The 16,175-nt window shown below is 39.6% G+C and overlaps 1 protein-coding gene across 7 annotated transcripts in view; it reads left to right on the top strand.

The window, feature by feature from the left end:
• The window catches only part of LOC127237551 (protein arginine N-methyltransferase 9), a 232,371-nt gene that overhangs the window by 127,746 nt on the left and 88,450 nt on the right, over positions 1–16,175 (top strand). Inside the window, exon 1 of one of the 7 annotated variants that reach the window (XM_051205904.1) lies at positions 1,725–1,873. The exons of the other annotated variants lie outside the window; for them this stretch is intronic. Within the exon in view, the coding sequence (XP_051061861.1) occupies positions 1,854–1,873 (20 nt within the window). The 5' untranslated portion in view covers positions 1,725–1,853. Of the gene's footprint in view, positions 1–1,724; positions 1,874–16,175 lie in introns of those variants that run through there. 7 annotated transcript variants of the gene reach the window in all.

The raw sequence follows: 16,175 nt of genomic DNA, 5'->3' as shown, positions 1-16,175 counted from the left end.
CATGGATAATAGCTCACAGAGCTGGAATCTGGAACAGTCTGCAAGGCCTGTGGCAACCCAACAGATTGGAGAGTGTCTTCTCAAGTGACTCTGTTCACTTCCAGGCAGCCTGGCTGGTATCTGTTTGTTCCAGGCAGCTTGTCTGATCTCAAGGGTCTTGTTTGAAGCTTGGCATGTCTGAGTGACTCTCATGAATAAACAATAGACATTATTGTTTATTCTCAGGAGGGAGGGACATAGTGGATCTGGTTAGTTTCAGGGATTTCCTGAAGCTATCTTGAGCAGTTTACCTTCTGTTTTAAAGAGCTTTCTCGCAGGATGGACTGTTTTCATCTTGGAGGAAATTTATAGCAAATAGTGAGTTTGTGGTTTGAGATAGAATGGTACCTTTATATCGTGTGAAGGGAATGTGGCGGGGCAGTTGAGAACATTTTGAACTTTTTAAAGATTGTTCAATTTCTGCCTACAAGATTCTGTGAGGATAGGAGCAAAATTCATGTTCATCTTTGAGTTTTAGTTCTGGTTTCTTGCACATTGATTGATGAGATGACTAGAGACTCGGTGCCTGACTGGTAGAGATAACCAGAAAGCAAGGTCGTAAGTAGGTACATACATGCAGGCAGTGGTGGTGCATGCCTTTGATCCCAGGACCTGGGAGACAGAGGCTGGTGAATTTCTGAGTTCAAGGCCAGCCTGGTCTACAGAGTGAGTTCCAGGACAGACTCCAAAGTTACACATAGATTCCCTGTCTCAAAACAAAGAAACAAACAAACATACCAAAAAAAAAAAAAAAAAAAAAAACGAAAAACGAACAAAGTAGATATGTATATGTTGCATCACTAACACACATAGGTGATCCTGCACTAGGGAATGAATGAGAGGGCCGAGAACACTCCTGAATCACAGCTACCTGCAAAAAGCAGAGGCTAAGAACAGATGTTTACAGAAAGATCATACTGCCTTACTCTACACACACACACACACACACACACACACATTTTTTTTTTTTTTTTGCATGTGCTTATTTGGTATCTTAGTCACAGTTCTATTGCTGTGAAGACATCATGACCAAGGCAATTCTTATAAGAGAAAGCATTTAGTTGGGGGCTGGCGTACAGTTTCAGAGGTTTAGTCCATTATCATCATGGTGGGGAAACACTGGAGCAGTAGCTGAGAGCCACATCCTGATCTGCAGGAAGGGGGTGTAGGATAGACAGAGACAAACACTGAATTTTGCTTGGGCTTTTGAAACCTCAAAGCCCACCCACAGAGATATGCTTCCTCCAACAACAACAAGGCCATACTTCCTAATCCTTCTCAAACAAGTGCTACTGCTTGATGACTAAGCATTCAAATATTTGAGTTTATGGGGGAACATTATTATTCAAACTACCACATTTGGCAAATAATACTTAAAAGTTATCAGTTTCAGGTCATCTTTCAGTCTAGTTTTTGTTGGTTTGTTTTTGTTTTTTATTTTTTTAGACAGGGTCTCTCTGTGGCTTTGGCTTTGGAGGCTGTCCTGGAACTAGCTCAGTAGACCAGGCTGGTCTTAAACTCACAAAGATTCGCCTGCCTCTGCCTCCCGAGTGCTAGGATTAAAGGTGTATGTCATCAATGCCCAGCCCACTGCAGTTATAGTTTCGTTTGTTGGAATCTTCAGCTAGAGTTTTGTATTGTTCACTCTAGTTTACTAATTTATATTTTTTTTCATGTTTGTAAAGGAAACTTTTCAGTATACACTTTTCAAGTGGGCTGAAGAGCTTGATGCACTAAGTCGAATAGAAGACTTACTTGGCTGCTATGAGCAGGCCTTGGAACTATTTCCTGATGATGAAGTGATCTGCAATAGTATGGGAGAGCATCTCTTCAGGTTTGTAATGACGTCACTATTACTTAAAGATTATGAAGAGAATCAGTCCAAAGCAAGTATAAACTATGCATTCAGGTCCTCTATGAAGTCACAGTATATATTTTCCGCCTCAGTAAGTCATGTGTTTGTAGTCTGGGGAGTTCTAGTACACAGGATTTGTATTGGTGGTTGTATACTTAGCTACCACCTCCCTGTGTTGCATCTGCAAACTCTAGACTCCCAGACTAAAAGCCATATGCAGCATAAGTCACATTGCTTATATAATCATTGAGAAACATTAAATCACTTACCAGTTAAAACATCAAAACCCCACGTAATAGTCAGAGGTCAGCCTTGTAAGTAGACTTCTCAAAGGGAACCAGTCAGGTCTGCCATGTGAACTCTATGCACACCAGTTTAAGCCATACACATTCCTCAGAAATTACAGAATTACAATAAAAGCATTGCTTTTGAATTTGAAGTAATGGAGGCAGAGCATGGTTCTGTCAGACTGGCAAGCTGCAATTTTTAATTTAAGAATTTAATAAATGAATTGTCATTTTTCGCATTCCTTCCAGTACTCTTACGAATTTCCACACTGTTGATCAGCAGTCAGGAGGAAGTGAACTGAGACACTTGGCAGGGCCTAAGCATATAAGAGACCTTAAGCCGGCCTCCACAGTGATTCCTTTCCTCCTAACAAAGACACACCTAATAGTGCCACTCCCTGTGAGCCTATAAGGGCCAGTTACATTTAAACTTGCACAATAATCAAGTTTTGTCTCCTACTTCCAAGGGCTCCTTTCTTGACTCAGGGCTATGTAGGGTCAGTGCTCTGGAGAAGGGAGTGTATACAATCTCTGCAGTTCTGACAAAGTAAACTTTGTTAAGTGAGCAATAGTCTTTCTTGTTTTACATTTTGGTTCAGCATGGCAAGGCGTGTTCACATTAATACCATGTGTTTTCTACTGTGATGTGTGCTGTCAGTCGCAGAACACACCTTTGTTACATTCATGGTTACAAAGCAGTAACATGTATTGACCTTAAATATTTCTATTTTAAACTAAAACATGAGTGCCTACAATTTAACATAGCATGGCCCCTTTGTTAGTTGGTCCCATTTGCTTTAGTCATGCCTAGAATAAATAGCCAGGATTAAGTTTCTTTAGAATGGATGGTGACTAAAGGTGCTTGTAAAGGAACAAGTGAGAATTCTGTTTATTCTACTCTGTTGAATGTGTGGTCCTGAAATTACTGATTCATGACAGCCATGTATAGAATATGATATTAGTAGAAATCCATGTCTCTGGTCAAGGAACTCATGGGTAAACTAAGTATGTATAGACCAGTTTGGATGCTGCTGAAGTCTGATGGTATTTGAGACACATACTAGTTGGGGGCGGTGCCGTCAGCCAATGATTAACTATTTTCAATAGTGACAGGGAGTTCTTCACAGTTTGAGAAGCAACATTGAGATGAATTGACAGTATTTCCCCTTAGTTCTTTATTTTTTTTGTCTGCTCATATTCAACTTAGTATAAGTTATGACACCCCCCACTCCCACCCCCAGGACCTCTGAGATGCATAGGTAGGGATTTGGAAAAGAAGTTAGGAGAGCACCATACTCTAGAAAGAGAAAGTTTGCCAAGGAGATAGATTGCTCTGAGATCTGGGGTAGTAATGAAAGGTTCTCAGGCTGGGTTAGTGCCTGAACAGAGGCACTGTAATTGATCACATAGAGTTAAATGTATTGTCATTTCTCCCTCTAGAATGGGCTTTCGAGATGAGGCAGCTGGGTAACTTCATAAAGCAGTGAAGCTAAACCCTGACTTCAGTGATGCAAAGGAGAACTTTTATCGTGTTGCAAACTGGCTGGTGGAACGCTGGCACTTCATCATGCTTAATGACACCAAAAGGAATAGGATTTATAATGCAGCAATCCAGAAGGCAGTGTGCTCAGGGTCCAAGAGTGTTTTGGGTATTGGCACAGGAACTGGAATACTGAGGTTTGTAGTTATTGAATAAACAGTTTTGTAGATACCAAAGGTGTAACATTGCATATCAAAACAGCAGTTTTTCCTACTATTGTTAGAGTTACTCATGAACTATTCTTCTCTCTCTCTCTCTCTCTCTCTCTCTCTCTCTCTCTCTCTCTCTCTCTCTCTCTCTCTCTCTCTGAAACAGAGTTTCTCTGTATAACATACCTGGCTATCCTGGAACTCAAGTTTTAGACCAGGATGACCTCAAACTCACAGAGATCTGCCTTCCTCTGCCTCTTGAGGGCTGGGATTAAAGGCATATAATACCACCACCTTGTTTGATGCAGTTATTAGTATTGTACTTTTTACTATGATTTTACTTATCAAAAAAAGTTCAAGAAAACTAAGAAAACCATGGGTTACTGAAATTTTGTAAAATGAATTTTAGAGTATTTTTTATATTAATATTCTAGTGGAATCTAGAAAGCTTATTAAGCAATCTTCTTGCTAGTTGTGTCATAATCGTGGATGCTGAGCCAGACATAATGTCACACTCCTTTAATCCCAGCACTCAGGAGGCAGAGGCAGTTGGATCTCTGTGACTTTGAGATCAGCCTGATCTACATAGTGAGTAGCAGGTCAGACAATGCTATGTAGAAAGACCCTGTCTCAAAAACAAACAAAACAAAATGTGTGGACATTATTTATATTAAACAAGCATACAACTATACTAGTGTATTTTTCTTTATTATTATTATTTGTTTTTTTTGTTGTTGTTGATTTGTATTTTTAGTTTTGTTTTTTTTTTTTTTTTTTTTTGAGACATATTTTCTCTCTATAACCCTGGCTGTCCTTGAACTCACTCTGTAGACCAGGCTGGCCTTGCACTCGCACAAATCTTCCTGCCTCTGCCTTCTGAGTGCTGAAATTAAAGCTATGCACCACTGTACCAAGCTTCATTTATTATTTTTTTAATCTTAATTTTTTTAATCTTTTTTGAGATAGTGTATGTATCTTTGGCTGGCCAGGAACTTGCTGTGTGTGTGTGTGTGTGTGTGTGTTTGTGTAGCTTTGGCTGTTTTGGAACTTGTTCTGTAGACCAGGCTGGCCTGAACTCACCTGCCTCTGCCTTCTGGGATTAAAGATGTGCTCCATCTAGGGCTAGAGAGATGGCTCAGCTGTTCAGCTGTTTAGAGTACTGGCTGTTTTTGCAGAGGTCCTGAGTTCAATTGTCAGCAACCACATGGTGATTCACAACCACCTATAATGAGATCTGATGCCTATTGGAATATGTGCAGGCAGAACACTGTATACATTATAACAAACAAATCATTAAAAAAAAAAAAGGTGAGCTCTATTGCCATCTGGCTTAATTAGATTATTGTGTGTGTGTGTGTGTGTGTGTGTGTGTGTGTGTGTGTGTGTGTGTGTGGTATTCTGTTTGTCCACATCCGTATGCTCCACAGTATGCATGTGGAAGCCAGAAGTTAGCTCTCAGGAGTCAGTTTTCTCCTTCCACTGTGGGTTTCAGGGATTGAATTTGTGTTGTCAGACTTGAATGTCAGATGCTTTTACCCATTGAGCTGTCTTGCTAGCTCTCATCTTTTAAATGCAGAACAAGTAATGGTTATATTGAAGAATGGAAAGATCCCATGTTTGAAGAATCATAATGTTATTAAAATTGGAAAGAGATACAGTGGATTTTTCTTCTTTTGCAGCATGTTTGCTAAAAAAGCTGGTGCACACTCAGTATACGCCTGTGAATTATCCAAGACCATGTATGAACTTGCCTGTGATGTAGTGGCCGCAAACAAGATGGAAACTGGGATTAAGCTCCTACATATGAAGTCACTTGATATAGAAATTCCCGAAACACATTCCTGAAAGGTGTGTTTATAACTCACCCAAAACGTGAAGATACATTTCCAGCTTCTTGTATTAACAAAAGTATTCATGTCCTTATTTTGTGATGGTACAGTTGTCAGCCAATTTAATAAGGTACAGGATTTTATAATAGCATGCTTTTTAAAATATACCTAAAGAACTCAAGAAAAACTGAGAGTGAGGAATTTAACAAAAACCTTTCTTTAACACATCACAGAAACACTCATGCTTTCCTGTCCATAAAAGTAGATAGACTTCCTGTAAGTCATCAGTGTTAAATAACTATTTAAAGTGTGAACAATTCATGTCAGCAGACATCACGTTTGCATTACTATCCTTGATTAAAATGAAAGTGCCAGTTGACAGAGTATTCTGCTTTGTGTCCTTCAAATGTTGTAAGTACAGTTTTAGAGGCCTTATGTTTTCATCTGCATCTCACTGTGTTAGGAGATCAGTGGAACATTAGAACTAGAAGGGATGTAAAATCATCTGGCCCATCCTTTTGAAGAATCACCCCTCCTACGTCTTTCTGTAATACTTGTTTTGTAATTGTGCTTGTGCTGTCTATCTTTAGCTTAGGTAAATGTAGTCTCCATGTAGAGAATTTTTTGGTGCTCTATTTGTTATTTGAACTCTGGTTTTTAAGTCTTCTTCCAGGTTTGTTGTTGTTGTTTGTTTGTTTGGTTGTTTGTTTCAAGACAGGGTTTCTCTTTATATCCTTAGTTGTCCTGGAACTCACTCTGTAGATCAGGCTGGCCTTGAACTCACAGAGCTCCGCCTGCCCTTCACCCCCACCTCAGTTGCTGGGATTAAAGGCATGCATCACTACTGCCCAGCTTTTTCTTCCATTTTTAATAATGTGTACATGGTACTTACATTTTTCAGTGGTCTTTGTTAGTGAAGAAGTTTATTAGATTGTTAATGTAGGTGCATACTCATTTTCTAAAAAACCAAACCAAACAACCTGTCTTAAGTAGAGTTTCTCCTGGCTGCAGTTGTCTGCCTGGGTTTTGTGTCCTCTTGTGACCTTTCCTCTGTGTGTGACTTGCTGCTAGTGTTTGCTTTTTCAGTAGGATACTAGTCCTGTTGAGTTAGGACCTCATGTTGGTGACTTCATCTAACCTTAATTGCCTCCGAAGGGCTCTGTCTCCAAATGTAGGATTAGTTAGGTCTTCCACATAAGATTTGGAATGGCATGAAGCTAAGGTTACTTTAATTTGCATTTTGTTCACAGACTGCTTTTGAGTCAGGCAAAATAGATATTTCAGTTCAGATTCTTACTTGTTCATTTTTCTCCTAAGCAAATTTCTAGACTAAGTTGTAGGATTAGATAATTTGAGGTACTTTTTATATTCTAAGTGCATACAGTTGTGAGTATTGAGAGTGTTTTGTCTGTAGGTCTAATTGGGTCTAGGTATTGTGGAAGATACCCGGGTCAGTCCTATCCTTAAGATACCTATAGATGTAGAGAGGAATGTAAGGAATGGTCAGGAAATTTTTCTATATCTTTAGACTCTAGAAGTGAATTGTGCCAAGTGAAAGCTAAAGTAATTCAGAGAAGGGAAAGACTCTTTCTGAGTGTCTTTGAGTTTTCTAGAGTGAGTGAATGAATAAAAGTGTGTAACTCTATAAAGACTAGAGAAGAGTTAGAGGCGCAGTCAGATATGTGTAATATAGAAGGCAGATATACAGTTTTTGGAAGGGAAGGTTCTTGTCCACATTAAATGTTATTTGCATATCAAAAATTATAACTGTTCTGGCAAGGTGGCTCTCTCCAATCCTTCCTTTTTTTTTTTTTTGGTTTGGTTTCAAGACAGCGTTTCTTTGTGTATCCCTGGATGTCCTGAAACTCTTATCTGTAGACCTGGCTGGCCTCAAACTTGCAGAGATCTGCTTGCTTCTACCTCCCAAGTGGTGGGATTAAAGATATGTGCCACCACCACCAGCTTATTTTTTTAAATTAAATTATATCCTAAAGTGATACAGCTTTATACCTCTGTCTTCCTCTTTATACTTGTATTGTAAACATTAAGTTACATATATATTTATATATACACACAAAAAACAGTGAAAACCCTCTTTAAAGGAAAGATTCCTTGGTGTGTATGTATACACACACAAACTTATTTTGCACATGTAATTGAATGACCTTTATTATATTTTCAGACCAAAGGAGAAAATGGGAATTGTGGACAGTATGGGAAAGTTATACCAGCAAGTGTTGTTATATTTGGGATGGCAGTAGAGTGTGCAGAGATACGAAGACATCATAGGTAAGTGGCTATAGGAATACTCTAAGCCTAGCAGTGGTGGTGCACACCTTTATTCCCAGCACTGGGTTGGTGTAGGGAGCAGAGGCAGGTGGATCTCTGAGTTTGAGGCCAGCCTGGTCTACAGAGCAAGTTCCAGGACAGCCAGGGCTACACAATGAAACCCTGTCTCAGAAAGCACCCTCCAGCTCTGCCCCACCCCCAAGAAAAACACTACTTCAAGACTTAGTCATGTTTGTAACGTTTTGTCTTACTAATTTTAAATGGAACTCTAGAATTAAAACTAGCTTTTTCTAAATGGAAATTTTTCATACAGCTTACTGTCATTTAACTCTGTGAGAAGTTTGTGTAGAAAAATATTAAGTGCAGATTGATTTTAATTGAAGTTCAAGTAAGGATTTCCAGTGTGAAGGTAAATTTTAGTATTGGTTTTCTTGGCAACTTCACTAATGCAATGATTGGGCAGAATGCTATTTTAAATCATTCAAAGATGTTACCTTCCTGAGTAAAGATAACATAAAAATACAAATATTGATGAATAAAAGAAAGGAATAAAAATCACCCTGAACTGATCACCAGGATATAGCTACTGCTCATCTTTGCTGTGAATTGTTCATCAATCTTTGTTTTATGTTACAGGGTGATATAGTAAAATGTGTAGAGGTTGGTAGGCACAGGAGACCAAACAGACAGGCTCCATTACCAAGTTGGTTAAATGAGAATGTACTGGTTGACCATCAGCACTCTATCTATCTATCTATCTATCTATCTATCTATCTATCTATCTATCTATCTATCTATGCCTCTGTGTGTTAATTTAATTCATTAAAGAATGCCAATAATACAGTTGTGTGAGACAGTATCCTCAGCCACCCTTGTTATTGACTACTCCTGTTGTGGGTTCATTTCATGGCTTTGATGATCACTGCTATTCCTATTTTATTTGGTTATCCTCTTTGGTGAAGTATTTAAGTGTTTTGTCCATTTCTGTTTGTCTTCTATCAACTTGCCAGAATTCAAAAGTACATTTGAATATGAATCATTTGATAGTTTCTAATTTCTATTTGTGCCTGTGTTTGTGTGGATGCCTGCCTTGTGTGTGTGATGTTTGTGGAGCACATAAGAGTGTGGTGTGTCCCCTGGAGCTGGAGTTACAGGTGTATGTGCTGGGAGTTAATGTTAACTCAGGACCTTTACAAGAATAGCGAGTGTGCTTAACATTGAACCCTCTTTCCATCCTACAGAATTAATTGTCCATTTTAATATGGACTTTATCACCTTTTTCTTCATGTGGTTGTGTATGTATATAATTTAAGAAATCTGTGCCTATGTGGTCTCATTTCATTTTTATATTTTGTCAACTATTAGATGCTGATTTTGATAATATAAAAATGATCTTTTACCTCTCTTTTTCCTAAACTCTTCCTAGGGTGGGTACTAAGGACGTTGCTGGTATCCGTTTGCCAGCAAATGTGAAATTTCAGAGCCCTGCCTATTCTTCTGTAGATACTGGAGAAGCAGTAGAACCTTGTACAACTGAAAAGATGAGTCAGATCCCTGGAGGGTATTTGCCTCTGACGAGTGCTTTGAAATTATGAAAGTGGATTTCAACAGCCTTCAGGTAAAAACAAGAAGTTAATTCTTCCCCTCCCCTCAGACAGGGTTTCTCTGTGTAGCCCTGGCTGACCTGGAACTTACTTTGTAAACCAGGCTGGCCTGTAAATCTAGAGATCTCCTACCTCTGTGGTGTGCCACCTGGCCCTCAATTCTTTAAAGAAGTTAAAGAATTTTCTAAATTGTTTCAGGTAATATATGAGGTCTTAATTTTTCTTGTCTTTCTTTCTTCCTTCCTTCCTTCCTTTCTTTCTTTTCTTCTTCTCCTCCTCCTTCTCCTTTTTCATGCTTTCTCTGTGTAGATATGTCCTGGAACTCAAGCTGTAGACTAGGCTAACCTTGAACTCTGAGATCCACCTCCCTCTCGAGTGAGTGCTTGGATTAAAGGTGTATGCTGCTACCACCAGTACTGCCTAGCTATGTCTTACGATTTGAATGTACACGAGGTTCTACTTATGAAGGAATGATTAGCAGCAAATTAAAATTCTGTTTTGGAAATGTTCTTTTTAAGTGCTGGGAATAGCTCTCTAGTTTGAGAGTGCATGCTGTGCTGTGTGTTTTACATGAGGATCCACCTGACAGCAGAGGTGAGATAATGTGTGTTATTGAGATGAAACCGCTTGCACTAATACACTATGCCAAGTTATGATGTATGTAAATGCACAGACGAAAGGTCTGGCCTAGAGTTTTATTTTCTCTTTGTAATGCTGTCTTCTCAAATGAATAGTTTTCCTTAAAATGAACAATATATAAACTTAATAATCTAAATTTAAATAAAGTTGTTAGAGCACTGTTTCTCATCCTGTGGGTTGTGACCCTTTGGAGGGATGTTAAACAACCCTTTCACAGGGGTCACCTAAGACCATCAGAAAACTCAGATATTTACATTGTGATCCATACCAGTAGTAAAATTACTACTTGTTATGATGTAGCAAGGAAAATAGTTTTATGGTGGTGGTCACCACAACATAAAGAGCTGTATTAAAGGGTTGTAGCATAAGGAAGGTTGAGAACCATTGTGTTAGGGCAATGGCATCCCGTTCCATCCAGGGTTGAAGAGTTTAGTGAGACACAGAATATTTAGGTCTTGGTTAAAGTGCCCACCAAACCCAAGAAGTGTCCAATAAAACCCCTTCCTAGTGTCTTGAAAGAATAATGTCCATGGCACATGTTTTAGGTGCTCCTTTTGTGGCATAGAGGTTGTGGTAGACTGGGGGAAGGTTATTTTAACATGAAATTTTAAAAATGTAAGCCAGGTGCTAGTGGCGCACGCCTTTAGTCTCAGTACTCGGGGAGGCCAGCCTGGTCTACAGAGCTAGTTCCAGGACAGGCTCCAAAAGAGAGAAACCCTGTCTCAAAAAACCAAAGAGAGAGAGAGGAGAGAGGAGAGAGGAGAGAGGAGAGAGAGAGAGAGAGAGAGAGAGAGAGAGAGAGAGAGAGAGAGAGAGAGAGAGAGAATGTAAGGATGTAAGCTTCCTCTTTAACTTACCTTTTTTGGGGGATGATGTGCAGCTGTTTAAGTTTGGTTTTGCGATGTTAAGCATTCCTGACCAGACATCATGTTCCAGAGAGTAGTGGAAATGTAGCTATTAAGTAACCCACAACTGTTCTTTTATTTATTTTAATAGTTTTTATTTGACTTTTTTTCTTACAGCACACACACCCTGTAAAGGTTTTAGTTTTAGAAACAGTGTCTGTGTTAAACTCTTTGAAGGGGCACAGGGCAGAAATGGAAAGACCCTGGTGTTACCTTCTGAGAGGTTACCTCTTCCCCGCATCATGTGTGTGAAGGTGTGTTGCAGCTTGCTCTTTCCCTGTGTGTGCATTTGCACATACACACTTTTGAAGTGTAAGATGACCCCATCGCTTTGCTGTGTCACTGGCATTTTTTCCTTCACCAGTCGTGTGTGTGTGTGTGTGTGTGTGTGTGTGTGAGCGCGCGCGCGCGCACGCGCGCTCACACTTTTGATGTATGTTTAATTGATGTATGATATCCTGTGATTCCCTAGCTGGGCAGGGCAGGACTGTGAACCATGCGGATGGGCTGTGGATGTGATATTGAGAGAAATGTATGTTCAATTTATAAAGCTGTCTCATTCTTTTTTAGTATTTAAAAAAACTTTTGGCTCCTTACTATTTTCATAAACTCTGTTTTCTTACCCATTCTACATTTCTTTTCAGGAATTAAAGAGTCTTGCAGCTAAAGAGCCTTGTCCTCTTAGTGTTCCTGCTGTTAAAGAAGGCACGTTGGATGCTGTCATGGTCTGGTTTGTTCTGCAGCTGGATGATGAACACAGTCTGTCCACAAGTCCTGGGGAGGAAACCTGTTGGGAACAGGCTGTTTACCCAGTGCAGGCCCTTTCAGGTAAGTATTCTCACATTACGAAAAAATTAGGAACTGGAGAGACAGCTTAGTGGGTAAGAGTGCTGGCTGCTCTTCCAGAGGACCTGAGTTCAATTCCCAGCACCCACATGACAGATAAGAAACATCTACACCCCTAGTCCCATGGCATCCAAAGGCCTCTTCTGATGTTCAGACATATATGCAGACAAAACAGCCATATAAAATTTAAAAAGTTTATAAATAAATCTTAAATTCTTTTAGATCAAACCTCTCCTCACCAACCAATCAAACAAACAAAATTTGTTGCTTTAATATAAGTAATCGAGTCAGTGACCAAAAAGAAAAAAAAAAAAATTACTTTAGAGTTGAAGTATTCAGGAAAAGGGTATTACTTAAATATTTCAGAATTTCTTTGTTCAAAAGTAAATTTAAGTAACCAATATGTGGTTAAGAGAGATTAAAGCTAGCTGAAGTGGTGCACACCATTAATCACACAACTGTGGGGGCAGGCACATCTCTGGGAGGTCAAGGCCTGTCTGGTCTATATTGAGGTGAGTGAGACTCAGTCTCAAAAAATAGTTAAGAGAGATTCAGTCATTACTCTGGAAAGTGGGAGAGAGGGGCTGAGTGTTCCTGGGGGTTGAGAGTGAGTATGATCAAGATGTGGTGTTTATGGTATGAAATTGTCAAAAGAGACAAGAAAAGATATTCTGTTAAAAAACAAAACTGCTGTGTGCAGTATCACACTCCTTAATCCCAGCATTCTAGAAGGGACAGGCCAGGCAGGTTTACATAGTGAGACCCTGTCTCTAAATAAATACATTAAAATTAAAAGTTATTCTGTTTCATGGTCCTTAGCTGTAACTCTCACTAATCCAGTTTCAAGTTAGTTATCAGTAGATAAATGAAACATTGCTTTGAAAAAAGAAAAACAGAAATGAAACACGTGACAAATTTGCCGTCAACCTTGCTAAGAAATGCTAATGTTCTAATTTTAGTGTGCTTCTTAAATGAGTACTGCTTGGTTTTCTTCTTACGAAAAGGGGTTAGAAAAGTATTAAGTATGTGGTACTTAAGCCATGGAGATCCTGATGACATATGTAGAGCCCAAGCCCTAAGAATGTGTATTGTAGGGCTGGAGAAACTCAGTGGGTAAAGGTGCTTGCTTCTAGTCCTAATGACTTGAGTTTGGTTTCTGGAACCCACATACTGAAGGAGAGAACTGACTCCCCCAAGTTGTCCTCTGCTCTACACACATGTCCTGGCATGTACATACACCCTTCAGTAAAGCAATTCAGAAATTAAAATATATACAGTCCTAGAAGTACAAAATCTTGCAGTTTTAAGAGAATTTTGAGATCTGTAAACTTCCTGGGGAAAGCTAATCTTAAAGATATTTTCTATCTAGGAAAAGGAAACTGTTTATAGCAGTTTGATGGTTTTTCATGTTTTTAGCAGTTAGTTCTATGGAAAACTCTACCCACTTAAAACAGGATGGAAGTACATGCCTGTGTGGTCTCTTTGTCAGGGACCTGATTCGCAAGGCTAGGGATCTTTGTAATCTGTAGTCTGGAGATTTGGATTATGGTTCTCTTAGTGAATAACTTTGCTGGCAAAGATCTTAGAGCTTTTATTGTGTCCTATCTGAAAATAGGACAATGCTGTCTACCCTAGAGTGTTGTAGCAATGATAAGATATGTAAATAAAAAATCTTGGCTCTCAGCAAGTTCCATTTTAAAATCTGTATTCATTTAATTTTATTTATTTTCCTATGGTAATTTAAATGTCCCTTGGAGAAGTCTCAGAGAAAGGCCATTTTAAATGCTTAAACATAACAACCCAAACAATTTGTTTGTTCTTTTTTTTTTTTAAGTTAAGTTTTTGTTTGTGTTGCTGTGTTAGATGTTTTTTTTGGGGGGGGAAGTGCACTTGCCATTGCATGCATATGGTAAGAGGAAAACTGGTTCCTTCTACCTTTCCTTGGTTTCTAGGCATTGAACTCAGGGAATTAGGGTTATGAAGCAAAATGTATGGGCTGAAGCAATCTTTCTGCCTCAGTTCCCCCATCTGTACTATAAGGCATGTACCACCACACCTGGTACAGATTGAATTTTCGTCTGGTTATAGGACTGAAGAGAAGGATGACAGCTGTCCACGGGCAGCTTAGAAAGGCCATGTGAAAACTCAGAAAGGGGTTTGGTATAGTACTTACTGCAGGACTTAGCTTTCCCTTAAACACAGTTTATACTAAGCATCCATCCCAAGTCTACCTGAGGCTGTGCCTGGAGTTTTGAAGTCGGCTGGCTCTGTCCTGTAAATGATAGCACCTGCCCTGTGGATCCTAAAGGCAAACTTCTCACCTAAAAATCATAGCATGTCTGGTGGTCACATTGTCATCTGCCCAGACTTTATGCTGTATTCACCACTTACCTTCCTAATCCTGCCCCAACACAATTGACAACTGCAGTTTCCATAGGAAGGGCTCAGGGCTCTCCTACTGCCTCATGAGGAAAGGCCTGATGCTAACACCAGTATTCATTATTATGTATTTAAATATGTGTGTATGTCTCTCTCTCTCTCTCTCTCTCTTTCTCTCTCTCTGTGTGTGTGTGTGTGTGTGTGTGTGTGAGTGTGTCCCCATGGCTTGTGGGAGTTAAAACTCCTCTTAAATCGTATGGGTCCTGGTGACCCCATTCTGATTATTCGGCCCAACATCAAGTGTCTAAGTGTCTTTACCCAGCAACCCTGCAATCTTAACATTTGTGTCATGGTCCCCTGGGAGGAGAAACAACCCTTTCACAGGAGTTGGTCTGTCGAGATTATCACAAGACTCAAATATTTATATTACGACTCATAATAGCAGCAAAATTACAGTAATGAGGTAGCAATGAGAAGAATATTGTAGTGGGGGACAGCATAACATGAGGAAATGTATTAAAGGTTCGCAGCATAAGGAGGTTGAGAATCACTGCACTAAGCCCTCTCATCAGCCACCCCCTGACCTTTTAATTATCTTTAAGGGACATTTATATATACACACATGCATTTTAATTGTGGATACCTAATATAAAAAACATTTAAAAAATCAGTTCATGGTATTAAAGATGTAATGACAAGTTTAAATGGGCACAGGGCTTGTGAGAAATTGAAAAACCAAAGTATATATTCCTGAGGAGGGGTCATGGATCTGAAGGATTAGCAAATAGGATGCTGCCACCTCAAAAATTCATATTTTCGTTCAGTCTGATCCTGAAATGTAACATCAATGAGAATATTGGATTATTTTTTCCTTTTGAACTCAAGGAAATTTTATTGCATTTAAAAAATGAGCACCCAATGTCAGGGAATAGAGAAGGGGATGGGGGACATACATTCCCTTTACACATGGGGATGATACACAGGACAGACATACTGCCACAGGGCAAGAAAGAAGGAGAGCTTGGAGAGGGAGTAAGAATGTGAGGGGAAGCATACAGATCAGGAACAGAAAGAAAAGAAAAGTGACATTTTCTGAGTATTTCAGGAAAGTGTGAAGACACATGAAACGGTGTGGCTTCTCCGTACAGCAAACCTAGAATTGTGGCTTTGACCATGAAAAGAAGGTTAGGAGCAGCCTAGTAACAGGGATATTTAAATACTTGTGCATGAGGAGATGTCAGTGCAGGGAGAGGAGCATTTGCCTCAGGCCCTGCAGTCAGTGCCACCAGCCGAGCCCAGCACCAGGCTGTACCTGATACTCTGAAAGCCAGAGCAAAATCACCTGGGACTCTCTGAAGTTGACTCTTGGCATGGATTGGGGAGGAGCCATAGGCAAAGAACTCAAAAGAGTATGATGTCATCTGGCTCTCTGTGATTGGTCCATGGTTCGGCTACCTCACAAGGAGCCATTGTGAGGATTGAGAGTGGCCACCCATATAAGGCACCAGCTGGGCTTGGATCTTGTCCTTTCATTACCCTGAAGCGGTTGGTTGGCTGCAGAGGATTCCCTCAAGACTTTGGTCGTGAGAACTTCAGTTTTATTGTCCGTCTTTGACACTGAACATCTGTGATCACCACTGACCTGAACATTGTGAGTGTGCTGACCAGTGGGTTGGGGTTGGTCCTAAATGTGGACTTCCTGCTTGTTTTAAATTTGGTTTGTACTCCTGCTTGAGTTCATTTTATAGAAACCATTTTCTATTATTCTCTACTCATTTACCTTTGACATTTTGCACATTGCTTTATTTCTTTAC

The sequence above is a fragment of the Phodopus roborovskii genome, unplaced genomic scaffold, assembly GCF_943737965.1.
Source record: "Phodopus roborovskii unplaced genomic scaffold, PHOROB, whole genome shotgun sequence".
NCBI lineage: Eukaryota > Metazoa > Chordata > Mammalia > Rodentia > Cricetidae > Phodopus > Phodopus roborovskii.
This window is presented reverse-complemented; position numbering and strand designations above follow the sequence as displayed.